The sequence below is a fragment of the Rhodamnia argentea genome, chromosome 7 (genome assembly GCF_020921035.1).
Source record: "Rhodamnia argentea isolate NSW1041297 chromosome 7, ASM2092103v1, whole genome shotgun sequence".
Taxonomy (NCBI): domain Eukaryota; kingdom Viridiplantae; phylum Streptophyta; class Magnoliopsida; order Myrtales; family Myrtaceae; genus Rhodamnia; species Rhodamnia argentea.
Genome location: NC_063156.1, coordinates 28,305,970 through 28,329,557, shown reverse-complemented (window position 1 = coordinate 28,329,557; position 23,588 = coordinate 28,305,970). Strand labels below are relative to the sequence as shown.

Genomic DNA, 23,588 nt, shown 5'->3' with positions numbered 1-23,588 from the left:
ATTGGTGACTGCTAAATAGGCAGGTATAGTAGCCTCCCGCACCTGGAGTTATAGAGGGAAACTTCGATTTCCTGCTAGGTGGACAATGTCTATAACCGACTTGCCCAGTTTTTCATCCACCCTTATAATTGTGGGGTTACAATTACGGATATTACCCACGTTTACATTCAATCGACTTCGCACATGAGCGAGATTCGGAGCTTGTAACCTACCAACCGGATAGATGGTTGGAGGGAAAATACAACACTTTTTAGGATTAAGCCAAGCTAATTGCTTTGATATGCAAATCAATGTCACTGTCCTTGTAAAATCTGCCGGATCATTTCTGGGGTCCGGTTTGGCCATCTTTTGAGTAAGCCAGAACAATGTGGTTCTCACAGGTATGAGGCTCATGGACCAACCTGCCACATCAAGTCATCAACACACAAGGCCCTTTTATCTGATTCGTGATGGGCCATTGCTAGCCCAGCTTGGGCTCAACTCGTGCAGATGGAGGGCCCGCTCAAGTTAGATCACTGGGCCAATGGTCAGGCTATTCTGAATTTTATGAGCGTTTAAATTTCTCACACGGGCTTAGTCATAACTCCACCCTGATATGAGCCGTATATTTGTTGCAAATATTATTCCACGCCGTTTGACAATGGCTCTTATGCGCTCTTTATATATGTATATGTATGTGCAATCTCCCTCCATTTGATCGCTTAAGTTTTTGAATTAGACTTCTAACATGATTTAGAGTCGATTTTATTGCTTTTTGTGTGTACGCATCCACCCCTCGGTCAAATTTCACATTACGCTTGCACGTCGAGAGCGATGTTAAAATGTTTTTCCACGTCGCTTAATAACGAGTCTTATATACCCTGATACCCGACCGTTCAAGATCTAAGCACATTGATGCGATAGATCTGCTCTTTTTGGGCCATATTAGCACGGGCTTTCCTTTAGTCTTAGCTGTCAATTTACTTACATCAATAAATTACTTACATCAATAAATCGGGCCATTGATATGATCAAATAGCTTACATTTTTACATGTACGATCATATAATTAATTAATGCAAACCAAATAATCGAATCAAAGCCTTGTTAGGTCGCGGGAGTTTCAAAGTTATCGTGTGTTTATTACGACATATTCGGATCTCAAACCATATATAATAGGGCTTGGACCCAAAAGAGAGCCCGACCGACCCGCCCCGACCCGCCAGTTCTGTTTCTGCGCCTTCGAACCCTCTCTAGCAGCAAACATCGGCTACTTTTACTAGCACACTACTTCGAACTCTCATGCATGTCGTCTTCTTCGCCTTCGAACACGAAGCGACCTCCGTTTGATTCGATTCCTCGCCGAAACGCCGAGCATGAGCCAGCTTCGGAACGCAATCAGGTCGACTTTCGCCCTTCGGAGTAGCGTCGCCACTGCTCGAGGCCTCCCTCCGCTTCTCCGAGACGTGCCGCGACCTTTCTCGACGGAGCCGGAGCAGCCGGCCCAACCGGAGGACTCGTCCGCCGATCCGTTTCTTCGACCTCCGAACACTGGTGGCTTCACGTGCTTTTTATTTTCGATTACGTCTCGATCATTCGATTCGTCGTTGGTTCTCTGTTCTCTGCTTTCGACCGTTAGTGTTAGGGTTTATGCCTCCATCGCGTCAGTGGCATTCCGCGCATAGTGTTTGAACGGAAAAATGAAGCGGAGACAGAGCATATTCGAGCAATTGTTGGCTTTCTGTTATAGAAGTCGATGAGATGGAGTGATCAAGTTACACACGTACGATTTCCATTTTGCCTTGTCATTTATTTGGACAGCGGTTTGATAATGGCCAAGCGTTTGGATTTGTATTGATCAGTCCAACATGTTCTCCCACTGAAATTGGTGGTTTTAATTCCTTGGTTTCTAGAAGGGAAAAGAGTGCATTCACGAGGGTAAAATGCCGAGTGGCCTAGTTTATTTTGATAAACACATGGAGACTTTCCTAGATTTGGCTTGTTTATTGAAAATCATTTCCGGCACATTGTCTATGAATCTCTGAGAGAAAGTGGATGTTGAATGTTTAAGTTCATTGTTCCTCTCACCTGTGCATCATTCCATCGTACTTTGAACCTAGGAATGCTTCCGATTGGTGTTTTTGGTTCATTCTGCTAATACTTGGTGCTCCCTCCCTCAGGTCTAGTTTATGCAAAGCTGTTTGGAGTGTCGAGACACACCTTGAAGACTGATATTGTTAACCTGCTTGAAGGTTGTAACCTGACCCAGGATGATGTCAGATTCCACTACAACCGGATGTTTGTGCCAACGGGAATGTAATGTGTCTTTCTATTGTACTTATATTTTTGGTTTTGGTACGATGCACAAAATCTTGTTATTTCCTGTTGCACAATGGTCAGTCAAACACCTCATTTAGGTTAATTTGGATGTATGCGGGGTAGAACAGGAAATTTTTTGAACCCACCACCTCTCTTTGCGGCTTGAGTGATTCCACAAATCCTCTCCAATGAATACATTGTTTCTTTCATTGTGTTTGAGGGGATTATACATCAAAGCTTCAACTGTTCATCCTCATCTATATCATTTTTGCCTTCAGGATGGTGCAGTTTCCCTCTCGGTTTGAATTCGATCAGGCTTTTAAGGTGATTGGTAAGAAGGGTCGCTTGTACAGATTGGAGAGGGTAATTCTTCTCATTGACACCAGTTTTCCAAGTTTCCTTAATTTTTGCATCATTTTGGCATTGTGGTTAATTGATGACTCTTGCCTCTCAGGCTGATCGTTCACAGTGGGATCTTCTCATGAATTATGGTGGGAAAGCGGTAAGCTGAAGCTTCAATTTAGAAGCAAGAGAAAGAGACATGTAATTTTTTATTTTTTTTTTGGTCAATAAGAGACGTAATTAAACATACCTGTTTTGGTGCGCATAGTAGAAGTTTATCAAGAAACATTTTCCTACTTTTAACTTTTTTCCCCTTCATTTTATTTCCAACAAACTTTTAAGAGATAGCTTCAACAACAAAAAAATCCTTTCTTAGCCCAAGGTCTTTTAATATAATTTTTAAATCTGTCACCACTCAAATATCGTATCTTAATTAGATGGAAAAACACAACGAATAAAACATAAAACCAAAAATAAAAATTAAGAAATGAAATACGAAGTCATCTAGATACCATTCCTTACTGTTTCATAGAATAAGCTAACATATTTCACTCTATTACCATATCCATATTCTCTTATTATACAATTGAGAGATGAGTACGATCGTTAAATCTCTAATATGTTGATACCAATGGAGTATCTCATACACATAGGGAAAGAGAAAATTCGGTTACTTTGTGCCTTGAGTATTTAAGTAGATAATCTAAGTTCTTTGGGAGCTACGTTATGAGGAAAAAAAGTCATAAATTTTGACGATGTAAAAAATCCCGCTTTTTGAAAATCTAGTTTAGCTGAATAATTTTTTAAATTTGCTGTGTACTTGAATTAAAAATTTTGTGTGCTCCTGTGCAATGCAGGGGCAAATAAATCTAGTGATAGAATTAGTTTGGTACTTTAAGGCTCTAGTCTTCCTCCTTGATTAACTAGCTATTGCTTGCTTTATCATTGTATGTTGTTCATCGTCATGATTGGCATGCAGGTATGCTCGTCTTGTAGCTCTCTCTCTCTCTATTTAAGAAATTCTAGTGTTTGTTCTTCAATCATAGAATCATATTTATTTAGTATGTGTACTTGATTAATTCTTTGCAATTTGTTTGAGTTTTCCTTATGTCTTTAAATGGAGTCATTGAAATGAGAACTTGCTTAATTCTTTGTTAGTTATGATCAGTAGACATGTTGTGCTAATAGATATGTATGAGAGCTAGTCAAAACTCAAAATGGTATCCAGAGCTTCTAGGGATTCATCAAATAATGTCCATTGGACAAATTTGTTACGCTTGGTTATCATCCTTCGTGCATAAATGTCCAGTGAGTGAATTGATGGGTCGTTATTTCTGAGTGGTTTGGTGCTGGAATGTTGAATAACTTCTCTTCGGGACTTCAAATTTCCCTCGGAAATTTTGCTGGTAAAAAGCATTGCTTGCTATAGTTTGTTGATGCATTTTGTTTCCTGGAGATTTGCTCTCTTTGTATGGTTAATCAGCTTCGACTTGAAAAAATGTGAGGATTGATATGGGCTGATTTGATTTGCCTTCGTCAGCTTTTACTGCAAGGAATCCCTTTCTCTGCTACTCCAAATGACGTGGAACGGTTTTTGTCCGGATGTCAATATGAGGCATCCTCCATTCAGATGATGGTCAGGTTAGCCAAGTAGCTTTCTGTGAAGTATTTTGCTTAATAAAAATGTAAAACTAGGTTTGACAGATAATATTTCTATTGATAATTGTAATTGCATAGATGTTGTGAGAACCAATCCTTGTTCAAAGAACTATCGTCCTACAAAACATGCTGCACCTAATTGGGATGAAAATTTATTTTGGAATGATTTTGAACCTGAACCTTCATTTGCCACGTCAGCGAATGAAATTTTCAATTAAAAGTGTGAAAACCAAATGCTAAACAATAACATGTCTTTTGGCACCATTCCCCAAAGATTCAGTCCTTTGACTTATTCTTGCTATCTGTCGACAATCTTGCTCTTGCTAATATTTCCCTAATCTCCTTTATTCTTAAGCTGGAGAAGATATCCATCTGATCAGTCTACCCCTTTCTAAAAAATGCGATAACTGTCTGTTGAATGGCAATGTTATGCTGTTGGATCCGAGTAAATCTGAGCTATGTAGGCTAGAAGCACGGTCATGATATCTGGCTGCACCTTCTCATGGGTGATGAGAAAGATGAGAGTGTTTAACCCTTTCCTTGCAAAGAAATCTGGGGCTAATTAGCAATTACAAGATGCAATCTTCTTATCGGTCCTAAGGCAGAAAGGCTGAAGTAGTATTTAGATTTCACCTTGCATGAACAAAAATGTGCTAATGGTGGCAACAGACTGACCAAGAAGTGCCATTCATAGAAAGAAAGTACGAGAGACATCCTAAATGCAAGAGCTCATCTTCTTTATTATGGTGGATTGCATGAACATTTTCAAGGTGAATGAAAGGGTTTTGAAAAACCTAAAGATGAGACGATAGGTCTAAAAATAAAGGTCATGATATAATGACATTGTAAAGCAGCTTATAAGTATATGCTACTAAGTGCTAACCGAGCATGGCTGAAATTTTCCAGAAGTGTTGGTCTTATGTCCCTTCTCATGTTAATCTAATGCATTTGCAGGCCAGCATTCCCAGATCCAATTAAGATGGCAACTGTGAGCTTCCCCTCGCAGATTGAAGCAACAAATGCTTTCATCACCAAGAATCGAGGTTTCTGCCAAAATAGTCAGGTTTTGTTACGAGTTCTGCAGTAGAGGAGTTCCTCTTCGTGTTCCCTTTTCCAATCTGTCCACAATGGTTTTAGATGTAGTTTAAAGTACTGGGGTATAAAAAACGCTGCTTGTTCGTTTTGGCTCCTTTTCTTTGGTTAGGAGCTTTTTCACCCATTTTACCCTTGAGAACGTCCATTTAAGTGCTAGTTGTTTTAATGAGATTCAGGCCACATTAGCCTTTCCTATTGAGGAAATCTGTTTTGTCTGTCAGATAGAAATATTATTACCATCCTCCTCTCACTCTCCTTTTACGGTCTTTTAAGTCTGCTTCATTTGGATTAGGAGGTGTGCTGTATGCGGTGGAAATTCCTGCATGATTTGGAGATAAATGACTAGTGATGCCACATGGTTTACCTGATAGCATGATTTGGTATGGTTGATCCCAGATAAATTGTTTTACCTTGCCGTAGCTTGGATGTGCTTGCTCTGGAACAGGAAGAGAACACTTACCTTTTCTCGTCGCATTTTGAAAACCAAATCTGTGGTAAGAGTTCTCCGAATGCATATAGAAAGCATGACAGAGAGCGCGCTGGCATCTCTTCAAGTAGTTGGTGGTACCCATTTGGCCCCTACTAGCAGCTGCTCCAGTAAATAACAAAAAGGTTCTTTAAAAGTATTATCTGGACTTGGAGTACTCTCGCAGCTCCAATTTTTAGTTCATAATTTAAGCAGCTTAGGTGGGTGGACGCATTGAGTGTGCAAAATCGTGCAGGGTTGCTTGGTGGTTTCTTAGAGTGAAGTGCAAGGTGTCTTTTAACTGGGATACATAAGTTTGCAATCAATTGCCGGTATGATGACATTTCAAGAATGATAAGACTCGGTGATTAATCGTGACATATTACAAAATACTCGATCCGAGGGGGGGAGGGGCGCGGGTTGTGATACTATGGTCTGATGTTGTTTTGCATTGGCTCGTCTCTTTCCTTTTCATCTGTTTTTGGAAGTTTCCGTGGTCTGTCAAGCAACAACAAATGATAGAAAAAGTGTTTTTGGTCTAGCACAGAGGTCTTGGTCGGTTCGCAATGCTTTAATTCCCCGTTCGGGAGTGTCTTGTCTTGGCCATTTTGCACGCTCTCCTTCTTGAATCTTTCAAAATATGAATTCGGACGATTAAGGAGACGAGAGGGGACAGGGACGGTTCAGAGGCATCACGTGACATCAACGCCCAGAATTTACGCACAACCTCTTTCTCGCGTGGGGTTTTTGGGGGATGGGTCGGTTATTCGATAATTAAATCCAGCTTGGTGTTCGTGTCGCCACTTTTTGTGTTATTGATTTTGTTAACTAGTGTGTCTCGACGCCTATCGAGCAATAAAATCGAAGAAAATCTACAATTTTCCGTGCACGTATTGGGTCAAATTATGTTATTTTGTACTCGATATCTCGAGAATCGAAAGGATATCGTATTCCTTTCAGATTTATGAGGAAGTTGAGAGCTGAGAGACTCTGTAAATAGGCAACTACACATTCATCATCCGTGCATGATTTAAAAAAGTCATAATTAGGACTCCGTGTTCGGTCGGTGAAGCAACGTGGATAATTCACAGAGAGCGCGAGAGATTTGAGGTGGTCTTTAATAGAAACGAGACATGTTGAAGTGGAAGAGGACAACAAGGTCGCTGAAAATCACCAAGAAAAATTATTAAGCAGCTATTTAAAACTCATAGCTTTGGACCCATCACTGCAGTAACAGTACAAATAACACTCACAAGGCTCGAAACTTTGGCGTCCTCTGTCCCTCCACCAAACCAACCCATCTTCCCTCCCCAAAACAAATCAAAACATAACCCCCAACAAGGAAAAAATGAAGAGAAGAAAGTGTTGATCTTAAGATCTTCTCCGAATCTTGAGAGGCTCTGGATCTTTGAATCTCTGATTCTCCTCCTCTAGTACGGAGATAGACATGCTCAACCTCTCCTTTTGAGTCATCAGTAGGCGTTTGCGGCATGTGCATGGATAGAACAGGAATGGCGATTAGCCGTCTCGGAGAGAAAATATGCAGGTGGGTTTTTGTTCTTCCATCTCCCCTTTTCTTGTTGTCTGTTCATTAGTCTAATCACCGACATTGGGGTGGCCAGCGTCGAGAAAACCGAGGACGACGGCGACGGCGGCGCGAGTCTCATAGAGTGCCTGAGAGGAAGGTTGCTGGCAGAGAGACAGGCCTCTAGAGCTGCTAAAGATGATGCAGAGTTCATGGTTCGAAAGGTTTGATCTCTTCCTGGGATTGTATTCGTTTCATCTCCCTACGCAAATCTCCTTCTTATAAACGGGTACAAAAAGAGAAGGTTTCTATCCTCTGTTTTGTATGTAACAACTGAAGCGAGTTTCGCCTTCTAACGTGGCTCGTAATGGTGCATCTCCTAATGTGATGCCTGTTTCACTCTTTCTTCTGCATTTGATGTTTGTGAAGTTGACAGAGCTGGAGAAGAAGCTGAGAGAAGAGATCAGATTGAGGGACAAGGCCGAGAAGAGGCTTCAATTCCTTAAGGGAAAGCTCGAAACCGTGAACATCCCATCCTCGCCTACGTTGGAGGAACCAGAAGAGTCTCGCAGATCACCCATTACTTCAGGCCCCGGTGATGCGCAATTAGGAAGAGCCAAGAGCCAGATCACAGAGCAAGAAACTTCCCAAAACTCGAAAATCGGTTCTTCAAACCGGCCCAAGTCAAGTGATCACTCTCACACCCATGAAGCTATTCCTGATTGGGAAACTGGTGTTTTTCCTGCTGAAAAATCTGGCGAGCAACTCGCTGCCGGTGATGGAGAGACGAAGATTGATGATCCCAGGCACGAGTTCTAACTGACACTTTTCTCCAGCTCAACGTTTCTAGTAATATCACTTCTGTTTTGCTGCTGCATGCAATTCCAGTGGCTGAGAAAATTTTGTGCATAATTTCTGATTATTACTGCTTATCCTCCTGTTGATATACAATTCAATAGCCATGTTGGGTAATGCTGATTTAATCTATAGGACGTGTGATCATAGGTCAGATGTGTTCAATGTTTGGCAGTCAACTGAGTAAAATTAATTCAATGTCCCTCTTCCAGTTCTTCCATGTCGAAAGCTTCCGTGGCAGAGCCGGAGACGCATAGTGAGATCGACAAGGAAGCTCACGGCTCACAGGCACTGGTCCCAATCCAGCTTCCAGCGAAAACTCAGCCCAGAGAGATGAAGATAACGAGGAAAATCACAAGCCAAGCCCTTGATCCCCTGATCCATGCCAGAGAAAAGACTCAGAGCTCAATGGAAAGAAGGCACATGGTTAATGCTCTGATCTGTTAATACCTAATAGCTGACACTAGTGACATCTTTCTCCTCATTTGTCCTGCTTTTTTTTTTTTTTAATGTCCCTTTAAGAGGACAAGTTTGGCAATAAGTTGTTCCAAACTGTGCTTGAAATCTGAGATTATGTAAAAGCTGGAGTTGGGTTTTCCAGGACGCATTGATTCAGAACCCGGACCTTGCATGTCTTTTGCCTTCTTGGGATTTCGCTGGTCAGTGTATTTATGAAGTTTTAATGAAAGGAGGTGGAGGTAGTCAGCTGCTTCTTGTGCCTCAAACATGAGCCTAGGATGACATGTGAAATGACGGGGAAAGTTTAAAACGTGAAATTTGTCGGTCGAGCGCGAAAGTGAGCAACATGATTAGGGCGAACCATCCCAACATAGTCACCAGAGGTTGCCAACACTAGTCGTTGTGTCCCCAATTAACCCGGCTTTAGCCAGAATAGCAGGGCTACATGTCCGACTATGCCACAAACCCAGTTGAGGGTGCTCTCACAAAATGGTAAGCGTCCAGGAAAGGGAAGGTCGAGCAACCATTCTTTTCCCATTGATTTTTCAGCAAGTGGGCTCTTAAGGTCACACCCAGAATAAACGCTGGTGCTCCTAGCCTATGTTTAAGATGATAATCACTCGTAGTTTCTTCTCAACACTATGATAATTGATTATCACTGAGGAGGGAGTTCAAAGTAGACATAATCCTTCATCTTTTTCGGAGGGCCATAGGTGACAGGCACTAGAACTCTGGAATCCACAACAATCTTGGAATTGCTTCACAGTTCATATGAATTTAGAAGCAAAATGCTTTCGCAGGTTCACAGTGAGAAAATCATTCTTCAGCGTCCCTTAAGACAGTAGCTGTCTAAGACATAACAGCAATGGATCTCTGAATCCACAGTAAAACTAGGCACTGCTTCAAAATTCTTGATCTGAATCAGATCAGCATATATGGAACATTTTGACAAGAATACATCTCATACTCTTCTCAAAAGTCAAAATTGATTTGTTATGAGTTCTGCAAGAGCCCTAAACACAAGAAAAACACGGCTTGCTCTGCTAGCTGGTGTTGCTCGCGATGCTGTTATGTTGCCTAGTGGGCGTAAGCTCCTTCCTTAATAGTGAATTGAAGTATCTGACAATAGACTAGAATTTCCACGCTGAAACTAGTGTCTATTTGTTTCTTCAGCTTACCTTGGCCTTGACAAGATGGCTATTGCTTCCCACTCCAAACTACAGATTACCTCCTAATTGATGAGAAAAGACAAGTATCAGATGCAGAGATCGAATACGAACTTATTATTCAGGGGAAAGCACTTACAGAGGGGTTTTGCCGGTCAATGTCAAAACTATTGATGGCACAGGGTTCAGCCAGGAGCTCCACTGGTTCTTCGCCTGAGAAGTCATTGACAAAAATGGTACCATTAGTGCAAAAGTATCAATTGCTTTCGATTATTCTACAGTGAAACACCCATTCAATGCTTTTTTAAGCAAATATTAAAGACCTTTCAGCTAGACAAAGGCCTACAATCATTTAACTAAAACTGGGTCTCCTATCGGATGTAGTCCTCAGACTCAGAATTTGATAGAAGCATTCCCTTAAATCCTGTTATATTAGTTCCACAAGCAATCATCCTAGCAAAGGTCAATCATTTTTATCGTGGATGGACAACTCCTACCTTCTTCAACAACAGCTAGGATCCCATCTTCTGAGCAGATCATGACAGGTAAAATTCGCGAGCCAGCATTTGAAGGCCTTATACTGCGATCGTATTGAATCTCCCAAATCTCACTGTCGGACACTGAACTACTCACTCCCTCACCCATCCCGACTCCAGATAGGATAATTGGCTCTTGTTGCCGCCGCAGGTCCCAGGCAAATATGGTTCCCGATGATCCACTGGCCTACAAGTAAAGAAGATAAGTGAAACAGCCATAAAAGCAATGTTGATTATAAGTGGGGCCACATTACATGCAAGTCAAAGAAAACGAGTCATGAAGAAAATTTTATATGAACCTCCAGATATAACAATGCCTGCGAGCAAAAACAACTATAACAACACAAGATATCATAATAACAAAGATACGTCAAATAGTTTTTTCTTTAAATTGTTTTTCCCCCAGAGCTTGGTTCTTGGCTTATCTACAAGCAATATGCATCATCTGATGGATAGCAAGGAACATAGAATGGACCTTGTGCCATGCTAATTCCTTTGCCATTCCATCAAACAGACCGGAAACAACTATATCCTTCTATCAGCAGATAAGAACCTTAACATGACTAATGCTACAGAATAGTCGCGATATTATTGAGTAAGACAAGTGTAGGTAGAAGCCAGAGGATGTTATAAGAAAACTGTCGATCCCATTTCCAGAGGATGCTATAAGAAATCTGTCAATCCATTTTCTTCCAAAAACGAACTAATCCTATTCTCAACTTGGTCTAGCCGTCCATCATATACAGCTGGACACTAGGAGAAGAATTGTAAGCCTCTTTAGTACTTATTGGAATAGAAATGAAGGAAGGGTCATCCTTGTAAGGGAATAGGAGAAGAATGTGAATCAATTCAAAATCCATCATACCAGACAAGTGTGCTTTCGAGATGGATGAATATCAATTGACTGCACTATCCCAGAAGCCTTCTCTTGCACTCTGCAAAGTTTTGCCAAAAAGACCTGCCTGTTAGAACCCAGCACAAAACAATATAGGATATCGACAAACAAGAAGCTGCAATTGGCTAGAAATATGTCAATCTTCTACGAATAATCATTGTTCATTTCCACTACTTTTAACAAACGTGCTAACATACTTCTACACACTGAAGAGCACCGTTCAATATCTAAGACATACGCTGCACGAGTGGATGACACACGGCCCCACTTGGAAAGAAGCTTTCCCCCACAAAAGAAGACAACAGATAAGTACCTTGGGATTTAATTCTAGAAATGTTGCAACACCAATTTCAGTGTAAGCGTCCCTTTGAATATTTAGATAACATCTTCAAACCAACAAATGGAGAAAACCGCAAAGCGAAGGATGAAGCAAGCATGGAAGCAACAAAAGTCAATTTTCTGATGCTCAATATAAGCAATTCTCCGACCACGACATGCAAAGACTGGGGCAGATTCTCTTGACTCAAACATACAGCACCAGAATTAGTAAGACATACCAAGACATCTAAACCAGATTCGTCTTTCCTCTTATCTCAAACATTGAACTAACCGAAAGAAGAAAAGAAAATGAAAAACATTAGACCAGAACACCAGGTAAACAACAATGACTATTTCAATCCTCTATAAACATAAAGTCCACAAAATCTCTCACCGGTCACACTTGAACTGCGAGACCGGACCCCCGGGCTTCCTCCGATCCCACCAGTGAAGACTAAACCCATAACCGCCCGTCGCGAACTCGGTCGGCGAAGCCCACTTCGCAGCGGTGTACGAAACCAACCCGTTCGCATCAAAAACCCTAGCTTTCTTGAGCTGAGCTTCCCCGAGACTCACCAAATTCACCATCCCATCCTCCCCTACACTCACGCAGTCCAGTCCACCGTCCACCAAGTCCACGCACGAGGCTCCCCCCAAATGCAGCTCCTCCTCCGCCACAGACTCGATCGACAGGTCCATCGGATTCACGGTCATGATGTGGAACGATCCCAGGTGAGTCGAAGCGGCGATGATGGGTCTGTCGGCGAAGCGCGTGGATTTGAGCGAAGAAATCCGAGACGATAGTGGCGCGTATGTGGAAGCGAGTGCCAGGTTTTTGGAGGGGCTTATGGAGTGGATTTCGATGGATGGCGAGTCGGAGTCGGAGTCGAAGGACGCGAGGACGGCGTAGCGGCCCAAGGCGGAGATGGAAGGGAGCCACCGCACGGCGTCGACGTACTTGTGCAGAGGGAGCTTGTGGATTTCTGGGGACTCTGGAAGTTGCGCGATCGCCATTGTCGTCACTCTGGGTCACAGTGAGAGTTTGCAGGGGCCGGGGAGGAAAACAGTAAATACTTGCAGGTCGCTTCAAAATTATGATGTCATAAAGTATTTTTCTAGAAGTTTTTATAATTTTAACTTGTGATTTCACATTTTTTTCTCAGAAAAGCTTTATAGCAAATCTATATTTCAAAAATTAAATTTTAATATAATCAGCTAGCCAATATTGACCGAATAGCTATTTTTCTATAACAGTGTGTAAGTCTATAAAGTTAAATATTGTTTATTTTATGCTTTTTTCGTTGGGTTAATACTACAAAAAATTACAAACTTGTACATCTGTGATAAATTTATCCAAAACTAATTTTTCGATCACAAAAAATCACAAATCGATATATATGTGGTAAATTTACCCCAAACTAACATCAAATTGGTACACTTATGACAAATTTACTCTTAGTTAATTTTTTTTTATATTTTAACGTCAAATTACTAAGTTAGGTGACACGTGGCGGTTGACGGTGTATTGGTTTGGAGTTTTTACCCTTTATTTATCACATGTATAGCAATTTAAGATTTTTTATGATATTAATCCAATTTTAAGAAAGCCAACGGATGGTAAATTTGCAACGGTCATAAAATTAGTTTGACGTAAATTTATCATTAGTGTATTAGTTTGAGGTTTTTTGTAGTCAAAAAATTAATTTGAGGTAAATTTATCACAGATGTACCAAATTAGGATTTTTGGTAATAAAAAAATTAGTTTAGGCTAAATTTAGCATGGGTATACCAGTTAAGGGTATTTTGTGGTGAAAAAATTAGTTTGAAATAAATTTGTTACCGATGTATCGATTTAAGATTTTTCATAGTATTAACCATTTTTCTTTTTAGATTTCCCATTCTAATTAGAATTGTGAGATGGAGGTTGAAAATCTAATCACATCCTTTTCACTTTCGAACTCTAATAAGATTATTTTTTTAGCATATTATAAATTCTTTAATCCACTTACTATGAGATTAAATCTACAATCAAAATTAATTATTTTTTTCTTAGTAAAAGTAGAACAACAAGAAGTCCCTTTTTTTCTTTTCTTTTTCTTTTTGTGATGGTGTTTTGTTCTGCTATTATCTAAATATAAACATGTTTAATCTTTGATCATGCTTCAGACAAGATAACCGTTTCCATATTTTAATCTATATTTTTTTTCCCATTTTTTATGAAGATCTAATAGATCACTGAAACATAACTTTCAATTCTAAAAAATAGTTTTGTGGAAAATTTTTGATAAAATTAGGAAACTAATTATGTGTTTTTAAGCCTTCATAAATAGAAATTAGCTTTTGTGGTAAATAATATGAGACAATAACCAATAGGCATGCAGCGCTAGTAAAGGGATTGGGGGGGGGGTGAGAACGTTAATATCACGGGTGTGGGGTTTGACTCCCGCGCTCTACAAAGAACAGAGCAACAGTTAGAGATAAGACATATCAAAAAGAAAAAAAAAATGAGACCATAAACTAGAACTGACAACCTTTCTCTTGACAAAGTGATGATAACTTGTTGGATTTAATGGTGCATTTATGTTTTAGGGAAGGGTATCTTGGTCAATTGACCGGTAAAATGAATGTCTTAGCCAGATGGGGTGGAAATAGTGCAATCCTTTGCTAATTAGGCCAAGAAAAAAAAAAAGAAAAGTAACCAATTAATTATAAACTTATTGTATGAATATTAATTTGATCCTAAACTTTTTAATTTTGTCCAATCATTCCTAAACCTTTGTGCGAAATTTTGATGTAATCATTCCAATCAATTTTTGTTTGAAACTACTAGCGTGGCGGTCCAATCATTGCTAGCTATGTGACGCACCAACACGTCAGCAACTTTTCGTCAAATTTGGCCGAAAGGACTATAATGAAATTTTTCACAAAAGTTGTGAATTTAAATTTTGACAAAATTGGAAAGTTTATGACCGAATTAATATCTATATAATATGGATTGATTGGGAAATTTCCCCCCAAAAAAAAAAACAATGCAAGAGAGAGAGAGAGAGAGAGAGAGAGAGAGAGAGAGAGAGAGAGGGTATATCGGTCAATTAACTAAAATTTTTTGAGCCAAAATAGAAGTGAAAATAGACCCGCCCTTTTTATATTACCAATTTTCCTTGTCTTTTACCTTCTTTTAAGGTTGGTAATATCCGAAAGAGTTAGTAAATTCGAGGCATTACTATGACATGCAAATAAAAGTTTGCATATATCAAGAAAAATTGGCAAACTATAGAAAAATTTCAAATAATTATATATTGGATAGTGAATCAAATGAGAATTGGTAATCAATACCATATAGGAAATTAATAGGAATAATGTTACGGAGTCATGCTAATTTAAGTAGGCAATCTAAAAGTAAGGGATTGCTAACCATCGCCAATAAGGGTTGGTAATTAACTAAAAAGGCTGGTAAAATATAAGATACATAGATAAAGATTGATAACTAATAAAAATGAGAGTTAGTAACAACTAGTAATTGGTAATTTAATATGATAAAAGAACGGTAGGTCACCTTAATTCAAGTTAGTAAATTCATATCGTAGATAATAGATTCAAAACATGAGTATATGATGTAAATTGTTGGTAAGTTTATTATAAAATTGTCGATATGCAAACCATTATATAGTTGGTAATTTCATAAAAGTGTGGATACGATACTTAATAAATTAGTCTCGATACGGAAGAATCGGATTGAAAAATTTCTATTCCGAATAGTGGTCTCTTTGGTGACTCAAGAGTTTAACAAGATATAAAAAGAAGTGTATAGACAGAGGATCCACGTCCTTCAGGTTCTTTAAGATGAGTATGGTTGTTCGATTTTCCAAAATCAGAAAATCTCTGAAAATCATATAGATCAAATGGGCATTTTCAAGGTACACCAACAGCATAGCATATAATTTTGAACCGTGGTAGTAAGTAAGTAAGAAAAGGGCATAAGATGGTAAATCGTTGTTCAACGTTACAATACAAGGTGTCATCGTAATTAAGCTCCTAAACTTAATGAGACCAATGTTTGAAGTGATGCGTCAGATTGTTATTGGTTCATTAACATGACCATTTATTTATACGTCCGCTCACAGTATCACACATTAGTTTTCGTACTGTTCTTCGGTCCGTCAATGGTTAATAAAAAGGGGAAAATCAACTGAAATTTTTTATAAAGAAACAGAAAAGGGAAGCTCTTTACTTCTCGTGTTAAATTGACAAGTCTGTTCATTTAATTTCTGCATTTTATTGTTGCGGTTTGCCAGGTCGCCTAGATCCGAACACTATAAAAACGAAGAGATGAAATATAAAAATAAGCCTTTGGATGTTGCATGCATTGAATATAATGGAACGAGTCCTTCCTTTTATAAATGAAAGCTGAAGAACTTTGTCAAAAAGAAAATCTTTTGACCATATCAATGTACATGCAAATAGTCAATTATGTTACCATTTTCATATATGCAATACTAATTTTTCATGTACATTACCCACGAATTAGAGAAAAGTCATTTGAAATGTCAACCCGTGCCTATTGTTTACATACATAACAAAGCTAATTCTACTGCACAACAACAGAATATATTGGGAGAGAAGTGTTAAATTGTCTAAGTAAAATGAGTGAAGAGTTCGAAGCCCTGAATCGATACTCAAACGAATGGCGGAATTAACATGCCCAAATCTACTTGAATCATTAATTGGGATTAATGTGTACGTCACAAGAATGGAGCGTACCTAATTTGTCATGGATTAAGAGTCACAGTGTAGAGAGAGTTCACAGATTTAGCATTCACAGAAAGAAACGATCTTTCGATGCGTTCAGGAGAGTCGGAGAATTAAAAACGACGTCTATTTCTCTTGTTTTCTATCAGATGGATACGAAAATAAAAAGCCGTAGCTGCCAAGGCAGTTACTTCACATTTGAAATACAAGTAAACTTGTACGTGCTGGGGATAGGATTAGCCCACTTATGGGCGGTTTATCTATAACCTATCTATTAAATCCATCAATGATGCATATTAACAAGTTCAAAGTTAATTCGGTTACACATAACACAAGTGAATATACGATCGCATTCTTGGCCGAGCCCCTTCCGTCAGAGAGATATGTGACATTTCTATCTATATCAAGAATCAAGTGAAGCTCCTTCAACCTTAACACGTATCCAGTCCTCTGCCGCAGCGATTACCGTCGCCTGCACAATTTCACTGTACGCACAACTCTTTGTGGATTATCGGGCGTGAGTGCTCGAGCTTTCGTCGCTTGTTCCAGCGTCGAACGACAGGACGAGAATTGGAAAGTGGCCACGGCTAAGCCTGTGCAGGAGATGGATGTTGATCTTGCAAACAGTATCCATTTTTAATCATCAGGGATGTTGGAGAGTTTGACGTTTATTTCGGATTTCAGAGGATCCGAGGAATAATAATTAGGGCCAACACAATATGAAATATAATATCGGAAAGAGGGTATTCGTCATTAAACATCATATGTCCATTTAACTAAAAACATGTGTAGAATGATGTGTTTTTTTTTTTTTTATGTTAATTATTCAAATTCATTTAGTTTTCAATCGGTATAAGTACGCCCGCAGTGTCAAAAGTTGTGTACTTTAGTGCTAAAAGTTTCTTTTTGATCACTTAAATGTCAATTTTTTTTAAGAACGATCACGTAAGTGCCAACTCTAATTTAAATGGCCGAAAATCCAACATGGGTTTTTTTTTATTAATATCTAAGCCGATGTGGCTGGCCGTAGGTCCAATCAACGGTGTCGTTTTTCCCAAGCCTTTTTTATTTTATTTTTCCTTTTTGCTCCTTTTTTCCTATGGCCAACGACAGGCCAAAGGGAGGCCAAGCGAGGTCGCAAGGTCGGCCTCGCTATGGCTGGATGAGGCCGACCTCGGCCGCCCCAAGACCGGCCAAGCAAGGGCGAGGTCAGCCTCATCGGCCCTCCCTCCGGCTGGTCGATGGGCGAGGCCGACCTCGCCCTTGCCCTCGTCGTCCCTCTAGCCGGTCGCTAGTCCAATGACCGACCGGAAGAAGAAGAAGGAGAGAAAAAAGAGAGTAAAAGAACAAAAAGATAACGGATATTTCACTTAAAGAAAGAAAAATAAATTAAAATGCCATGTCACTTAAAAATAGGAATTACAAATGTCGTGTATTTTTTATTTGTTGGAGTTTCTCGCATGAAGCGGTTAAGTAATTATTTTTTTCCCAATTAATGCTTAAATGAGTCGACAAAAAACTTTTGGCACTAAAGTGAGCATCGTATGTTACTTTTGACATATTTCGTGTCCTTCTACCATTTTCAATCCCCATCATATTGATTCTGGAATCTGGTCTCTCTTTTCTTCCTCATTTATTTATTTTTTGCCAAGCATGTACAAACAACTTCAAGATTTTAAGTTAAATTCGCGCTTTCCTTGAATGTATTGTAACTTTATTACATCCAACTTATCGTGATATACAATGTGATATTGTACATATAATATGGATAATTGCTGACTAGGTATTTTGCCCTTTTATATAAAAGCTCCGAATGTAAATTCCATCATGCAGTTGGGCACTGAATACGACATACCATTTCATGAGGATATATAGAATGGATAACCAATAAGGCATGGGATACTCTTCAGTTTAATCTAACATATAAGCATGTAATTGGGACTGGGATTCGTTGAAAAGATATTAGCACTTATGAATGTGGCAAAATCACATCAACTAAAATTCCTCGCTTCTGAGAGACAATCCAGTTCATACAATGCATTACTTAGATATTCTCGTACATCCTTTTTAAACAATCGCTCGAGTGTTTTCGCTAGCCGTGGGAATGAACTTTTATGTGGTAGCGTCACTTGTTGGAGGCGAGCCACCTAATATGACGCAGTCTTCAGGGTCCTCATAAATGTTTGTCTAGTCGAAACTGATGTTCTCAAGTATCCATCGAGAGCCATCACCATTGGTATTCTCTTCCGTGATTGGTGATGAAGGTAAATTAGCGATTCCATTGGACGTGGCATTGTATTGTATTATACTATATCATAGATGTATTAACGTTAAAACCTCTATTTATCTCACTTTTAGCTTTCTAAAACTACGCTTGCTGTATATAATACAGTTTCATTAAGTAATAACCTATCGCCTTTCCATGCACATATAACTGCTCTTTCCCTCTCAATATTAATATTTTGAAAATGGGTTATGGGTTTAGAATAACAAAGGCCAACTAGATATGAGTTTTAATATTTTCTGAACCCCAATTCTTACTGTTTGCAACATAGTGCAGAGTACACTCCTTCGTCTTTCCTACCGTTTAGTTTAATGCAAAGTATAATCTTTCCTTTGACTCCGTTGAAGTTTAGAATAAAAGGAATTGCTATTGTTTAGAATAGTAAAGCCCGACTAGAATTGGGTTTTAAAATTATCTGAACTTCAATGTTTGACAGTTTTCAAAACTGTAAAAGAGTTGTAATCTTTCCTTTTATTCAGTCAAAATTTGAAATCTACTTCTGACTTTAAAATTTTCTTATCTGTGCGGAAGACAATTTTGAGCACTGAAGATTATAACTCTGCACTTAAATATTATCTATATCCTCTTTTGATCATGATCTACAGAAATCCAGTTCTTGACCTTGATTTGTAAGCGTGGGATTTCATGCTATGAGTGGAGATAAAAATTCATTTGATACAATGATGAGTGCACTAGGTACTGCCATGACGTGGCGCTCATAGAGCACTACTTCGAGAGTGATTTCCCTCGCAAGTTTGTTTTGCCTTTGCCGATCCTATTAAAAGATTGATTCCTAATGGACCCTGCTATAACAAAATTGCATTAAAATCTCGTAAATGAAAATAGAAAGAGTCAGTGGCGGTGTAGACGTCCGATACGCCGCCAAGACTCACATGTGTATATAAATGCATGAACATTACTGGTCTAAACCGTAAACAATAACACGTACACACACAGAGATCAATACGTAGCGATCCAGATTATAGAGCTCTTGAGAGAGAAGAGAGATGGAGAGAGAGAAAATAAAACCGATGAATGGGTATCCGATCGGTTTCCGTTTTCGCCCGTCCGAGGACGACCTCTTCTTCCATTACCTCACGAAGAAGGTGGAAGGGGAATCAGAGGCCATCCCTCCGTTCATGCCCGAGGTCGACATTTACTGTGACGAAGACCCTTGGGAGATCTTCGACGCGAATTCGAGGGAAAGCTTCTACATCTTCACTAGGTTAAAGATGATTAAGTCTAGGGTGAAGAGGACCGCCGGTTCCGGGACTTGGAGCAATGGGAATAAGCGAGAAATCATGGACGGTCAAGGCAAGGTCGTCGGCTACAACAAGCTGTTCACATTTAAGTTATCGGCAGGAAACGAGAAGATGGAGAACGGACGTTGGACCATGCACGAGTACTCTATGAATGGTCAAGAGGTATTCTAATTTCTCCGATTAGTCTTCTATAGTTAATGGCTTTACCATTAAGTAATAAATGATATTGTGCTAAACTTTCCAGAATCCTTTATCAAATTATTCTTGAGGAAAATTGTTGTTGGATGTCGAAAACTACAATTTGTTTATACTATTTTTCTAGTGCATCCTGTGAAAATTTCACATATAATTTGTGTACCACATTTATATCTTTCTGTAGATGTGATCTTTCTTCGACTATATTGTTTGTTTTTTTTTTTTTTCCGTTAAGCATTCTAACATAGTATCACATCACGGCTAGGTTTTTCCTCAGTTTATTTTCAACGTACGATTCCTTGATTTTCAAATTTCAAGTGTCGTTCATAATCCGACTTACACATAATATGAGTGTTACAATAGGCCACAATGCTTGTTGGGTCGGATAGTCGTTTTTTTGGGTGGTATTTTGTGCTATTAGTTTCGACTATGTACCCCTTTTCCCTTTTTTTGTTTTTATTTTTAGGGTTAGTTTCTCTATTTCAAGTTCGATCTCAATGACTTTTTCTCTATTTATCTTTTGCATCGATATTTTATGTTATTTCAATCTTTGCCACAACTATTATCATGCTACGAATCTTCGTTAAATCTCTTTCCTCCCCTTATTTTTGTTAATTACTTTCTCGGTTTCTGGATACATCTCAATGGCCAGTTGGCCACTTCTCACTTTCGTCCTCTTTTTGCAGTTGGTCTTGTGTGTAATCACAAACCAAACCCAGAATGAGCCGACTCGTCGATCACCGGACACGACCATTCGTCATGATAATCTAGTGACGTCGTCAGTGATAGGTGTTGAAGAAAGCACGGAAAGGACCTATGCACCTCCGTTTTCATCATTCCATTACGCTGATGCTCAAGACACCGATCCTAACGACATTGATTTTCTAAAGATGCTTAACGAAATAAGCTTCGGAGACCATAACAATGACAATGTTCGTTTTTGTGGCTGGCCTCCGATGGCGGTTGCAGGGCCATCAATTCCCGTGCGACCGTGGACGATCGGATGAGAATTAGCACCATCTGATCTGATCCAGATGATGAACAGGGAAAGCTATTAAGATACTGATCATCAAGTCCAAGTTTCTTATGGAAGTACAAGCTTTAAGAGTGTATATCCAATTATGCTATTCCTTTTGATTAAATTTTATTATTATAATCTGATTTGATAACCTGAATCGGACAATTTCTTTGTCATACATGCTTACACTATGGGGGTCCTGCATGATATTTCGCCACAGGAAAAAAAGTAGGTTAACATGTTGTCGCGACCTTCAAAATAAACGAGTTAAATTTTGGGGCTAATGGATTATCAGGTTAATTAATTAACTAACCTAACTCGGACTCTCCCAAGTCCATACCAAATCGCAACTTAAGATTCAAATAATTAACATGCAACGTGTTTTGAATTGGAGTCGCCACTAATCATTTTCGGTAAGTTGATTAGAAACCTAAATAAAATAGCGGGAGAAAACTATCTTATTTCCACGAACCGGAGATTTTGAATTCGGAGATTTGGTTACGTCAGATTTCTCTAACGCCCTTTCGGTACCATTTTCATGAAAAATATTTGATTTGGCAATTTTGATGGATTTTACTTGAAATTCAAAGATGCAATTTTTTTGGTTTTTTCTTCTTTTTTATGGGGATGTAAAACATTGAACTTTGTACGATATACACCATGGGTGATTTAGAAAGAAAGAAAACGCAGCCAATCACGAGTATTTACAGAAATAAATTAACATGTAATAATGCTAAAATTTGGAACACGTGGCATGTCTAAAATAAACAAACGGATGTTCACACCAAACGATTACATTTTTGTAGATCGAGATGGAAAGGGTTACCTTCTATTCCACAAAATCTTACTCACGTACACGTTATGGCTTCCTTTCAAGATCTCGGAGTCGGAAGAACGCGGCTGTCGTCGAAAATGGCAAGCAATGGCGTTGTTGGGTTGCGAGGGGCGAAATATGTGTCGGGACTCGTCGAAGATGATGCTTGACTAAAACACTTTTCTTCACTCTCGAATTTTCTCTTCTGATTTTTCTCAAGAACTCTCTTTTTCCTCTCTAAAAATTCCTCTCAAAAACTCTCTCAAAACTCTCTCAATTCTCTTCCACTCTTCCTAACAAACTCTCTCAATTCTCTTCCACTTCTCCCTTCAATTCTCAAGAACTCTCCCCCCTTTTATAGCCAAATTTCTCCATCATCTTCCCTTCTTCATCTTCTCTTCATCATCTTCTCTTCATCACCTTCCCTTCATCATATTCATCTTCTCTTCTTCATCTTCCCTTCACCATCTTCCTTTCATTATCTTCTCTTCTTTATCTTCTCTTCATCACCTTCCCTTCATCATCTTCCCTTCATCATCTTCCCTTCTTCATCTTCTCTTGGTATTTGCAATGCAGTCCCCGAAGTTTCAAGTATTTGCAATACGATCCCGAAGTTTTAAGTATTTGCAATACAGTCCCTGAAGTTTCAAATCTTCTCGGTATATTTTTCCATCCCGTGCCTAGTCTAGACGCATGCTAAATTAAGTGTTCTGCTTGCCCAATTATATGCCAATGCAATGTACGCTAAAAATAAATATATGAGATGATTTTTTTTATAATTTTTATGCAAAAAATAGATTAGTCAAAATTTAGGCGTCAACAGCTGCCCCTCTTTGAGTGGAGGCTCGTAGAGGTTCCGCTCAAAGACAAAATTGAATCCTAAATTTTGACAGTGCAAATTATGGATGAACTTTTTGGCGGGAGTTTTAATCCCATTTTTTATGTAATGAAGTGATGCATGATATGCAAGACTCTAAATAACATGTGTCAAAACTTCTCATTTTTCATGTTAGAGAAACCTGCACATGGATCGCATACAAGAATACCTGTTTTACCAAATTTCTCGTAAGCTAATGGTTCTCTTAATTTCCAAGCTTCTTTTTGCGGATGCAAGGATTTTAAGGTATCGGTGCCTTATCCGTTATCAGAGACTTCTCCCTAATGCAAGACAGCGCAAGATATGTGTGTCGTTTGAGATCACAAGAGCTACGTCGTTGTGAGTCGAAAGAAGTGAAATCAAGTTCACAAGAGCTACGTCGTTGTGAGTTGATTAAATGTCGAAATCGCCGAGTGCATATGTCTTCACGATTCGACAAAAGGGAATCAAAATCATAAGAGCTACGTCATTATGATTTGGTTTGGATCAAAACCATGGGTGCTTATGTCTTCATGATTTGATAAAGGAGCCGAAAATCATAAGAGCTATGTCATTATGAGCCGACTAAAGGTCAAGATCACCGGTGCATACGTCTTCGTGATTCGAGACCGAAATCATAAGAGCTACGTCGTTATGATTTGATAAGATGTCAAGATCGCCAATGCATATGTCTTCACGACTGACGAGAAGAGGCATACTGCCCGAATTGAACAATGTTTGATAGGAGCACCATTGAATGGAATCGATAAGTACAAAAGGGGCATATTGCCCGAATT

General features: G+C 39.1%; 4 protein-coding genes across 5 annotated transcripts; 3 read left to right on the top strand and 1 right to left on the bottom strand.

Moving 5' to 3' along the window:
• The first annotated feature begins 1,243 nt into the window (after positions 1 to 1,243).
• On the top strand, positions 1,244 to 5,763 carry LOC115749719. Its single transcript, XM_030686656.2, has 6 exons — positions 1,244 to 1,532; positions 2,159 to 2,294; positions 2,576 to 2,660; positions 2,752 to 2,799; positions 4,180 to 4,280; positions 5,253 to 5,763. Exons 1-6 carry the CDS (start codon positions 1,355 to 1,357, stop codon positions 5,383 to 5,385), a joined length of 681 nt encoding a protein of 226 aa, XP_030542516.1. The 5' UTR covers positions 1,244 to 1,354; the 3' UTR covers positions 5,386 to 5,763.
• A 929-nt stretch (positions 5,764 to 6,692) lies between these two features.
• LOC115749718 lies at positions 6,693 to 8,846 on the top strand. 2 transcript variants are annotated; one of them, XM_030686655.2, is made up of 4 exons: positions 6,693 to 7,405; positions 7,482 to 7,608; positions 7,814 to 8,190; positions 8,452 to 8,846. In XM_030686655.2, exons 1-4 carry the CDS (start codon positions 7,350 to 7,352, stop codon positions 8,684 to 8,686), a joined length of 795 nt encoding a protein of 264 aa, XP_030542515.1. In that variant the 5' UTR covers positions 6,693 to 7,349; the 3' UTR covers positions 8,687 to 8,846. The 2 variants fall into 2 exon arrangements, with proteins under 2 accessions (XP_030542515.1, XP_048138173.1); XM_048282216.1 differs by having other exon boundaries at positions 7,814 to 8,193; positions 8,449 to 8,846.
• Positions 8,847 to 9,444: 598 nt separating this feature from the next.
• Positions 9,445 to 12,680, bottom strand: LOC115749717 (nuclear pore complex protein NUP43). Its single transcript, XM_030686654.2, has 5 exons — positions 12,008 to 12,680; positions 11,266 to 11,335; positions 10,362 to 10,587; positions 10,004 to 10,077; positions 9,445 to 9,929 (listed from the first exon to the last, which is right to left on the bottom strand). Exons 1-5 carry the CDS (start codon positions 12,625 to 12,627, stop codon positions 9,873 to 9,875), a joined length of 1,047 nt encoding a protein of 348 aa, XP_030542514.1. The 5' UTR covers positions 12,628 to 12,680; the 3' UTR covers positions 9,445 to 9,872.
• Positions 12,681 to 19,677: 6,997 nt separating this feature from the next.
• On the top strand, positions 19,678 to 20,176 carry LOC115749694 (NAC domain-containing protein 2-like). Its single transcript, XM_030686628.1, has 2 exons — positions 19,678 to 20,070; positions 20,153 to 20,176. The coding sequence occupies exons 1-2, from the start codon at positions 19,678 to 19,680 to the stop codon at positions 20,174 to 20,176; spliced, it is 417 nt and encodes a 138-aa protein (XP_030542488.1).
• The last annotated feature ends 3,412 nt before the right edge of the window (positions 20,177 to 23,588 follow it).

Coding starts and splice junctions, on each gene's coding strand:
- LOC115749717 (XM_030686654.2), bottom strand. CDS start 12,627: ATGGCGATCGCGCAACTTCCAGAGTCCCCAGAAATCCACAAGCTCCCT. Junction 11,336..12,007: donor TCGCAGTTCAAGTGTGACCG/GTGAGAGATTTT, acceptor AAAACTTTGCAG/AGTGCAAGAGAAGGCTTCTG. Junction 10,078..10,361: donor CCTAGCTGTTGTTGAAGAAG/GTAGGAGTTGTC, acceptor ATGACTTCTCAG/GCGAAGAACCAGTGGAGCTC.
- LOC115749694 (XM_030686628.1), top strand. CDS start 19,678: ATGAATGGGTATCCGATCGGTTTCCGTTTTCGCCCGTCCGAGGACGAC. Junction 20,071..20,152: donor ACTCTATGAATGGTCAAGAG/GTATTCTAATTT, acceptor TAAACTTTCCAG/AATCCTTTATCAAATTATTC.
- LOC115749719 (XM_030686656.2), top strand. CDS start 1,355: ATGAGCCAGCTTCGGAACGCAATCAGGTCGACTTTCGCCCTTCGGAGT. Junction 1,533..2,158: donor TCTTCGACCTCCGAACACTG/GTGGCTTCACGT, acceptor TCCCTCCCTCAG/GTCTAGTTTATGCAAAGCTG. Junction 2,800..4,179: donor TGAATTATGGTGGGAAAGCG/GTAAGCTGAAGC, acceptor TGCCTTCGTCAG/CTTTTACTGCAAGGAATCCC.
- LOC115749718 (XM_048282216.1), top strand. CDS start 7,350: ATGTGCATGGATAGAACAGGAATGGCGATTAGCCGTCTCGGAGAGAAA. Junction 7,609..7,813: donor CAGAGTTCATGGTTCGAAAG/GTTTGATCTCTT, acceptor ATGTTTGTGAAG/TTGACAGAGCTGGAGAAGAA. Junction 8,194..8,448: donor AAGATTGATGATCCCAGGCA/CGAGTTCTAACT, acceptor ATGTCCCTCTTC/CAGTTCTTCCATGTCGAAAG.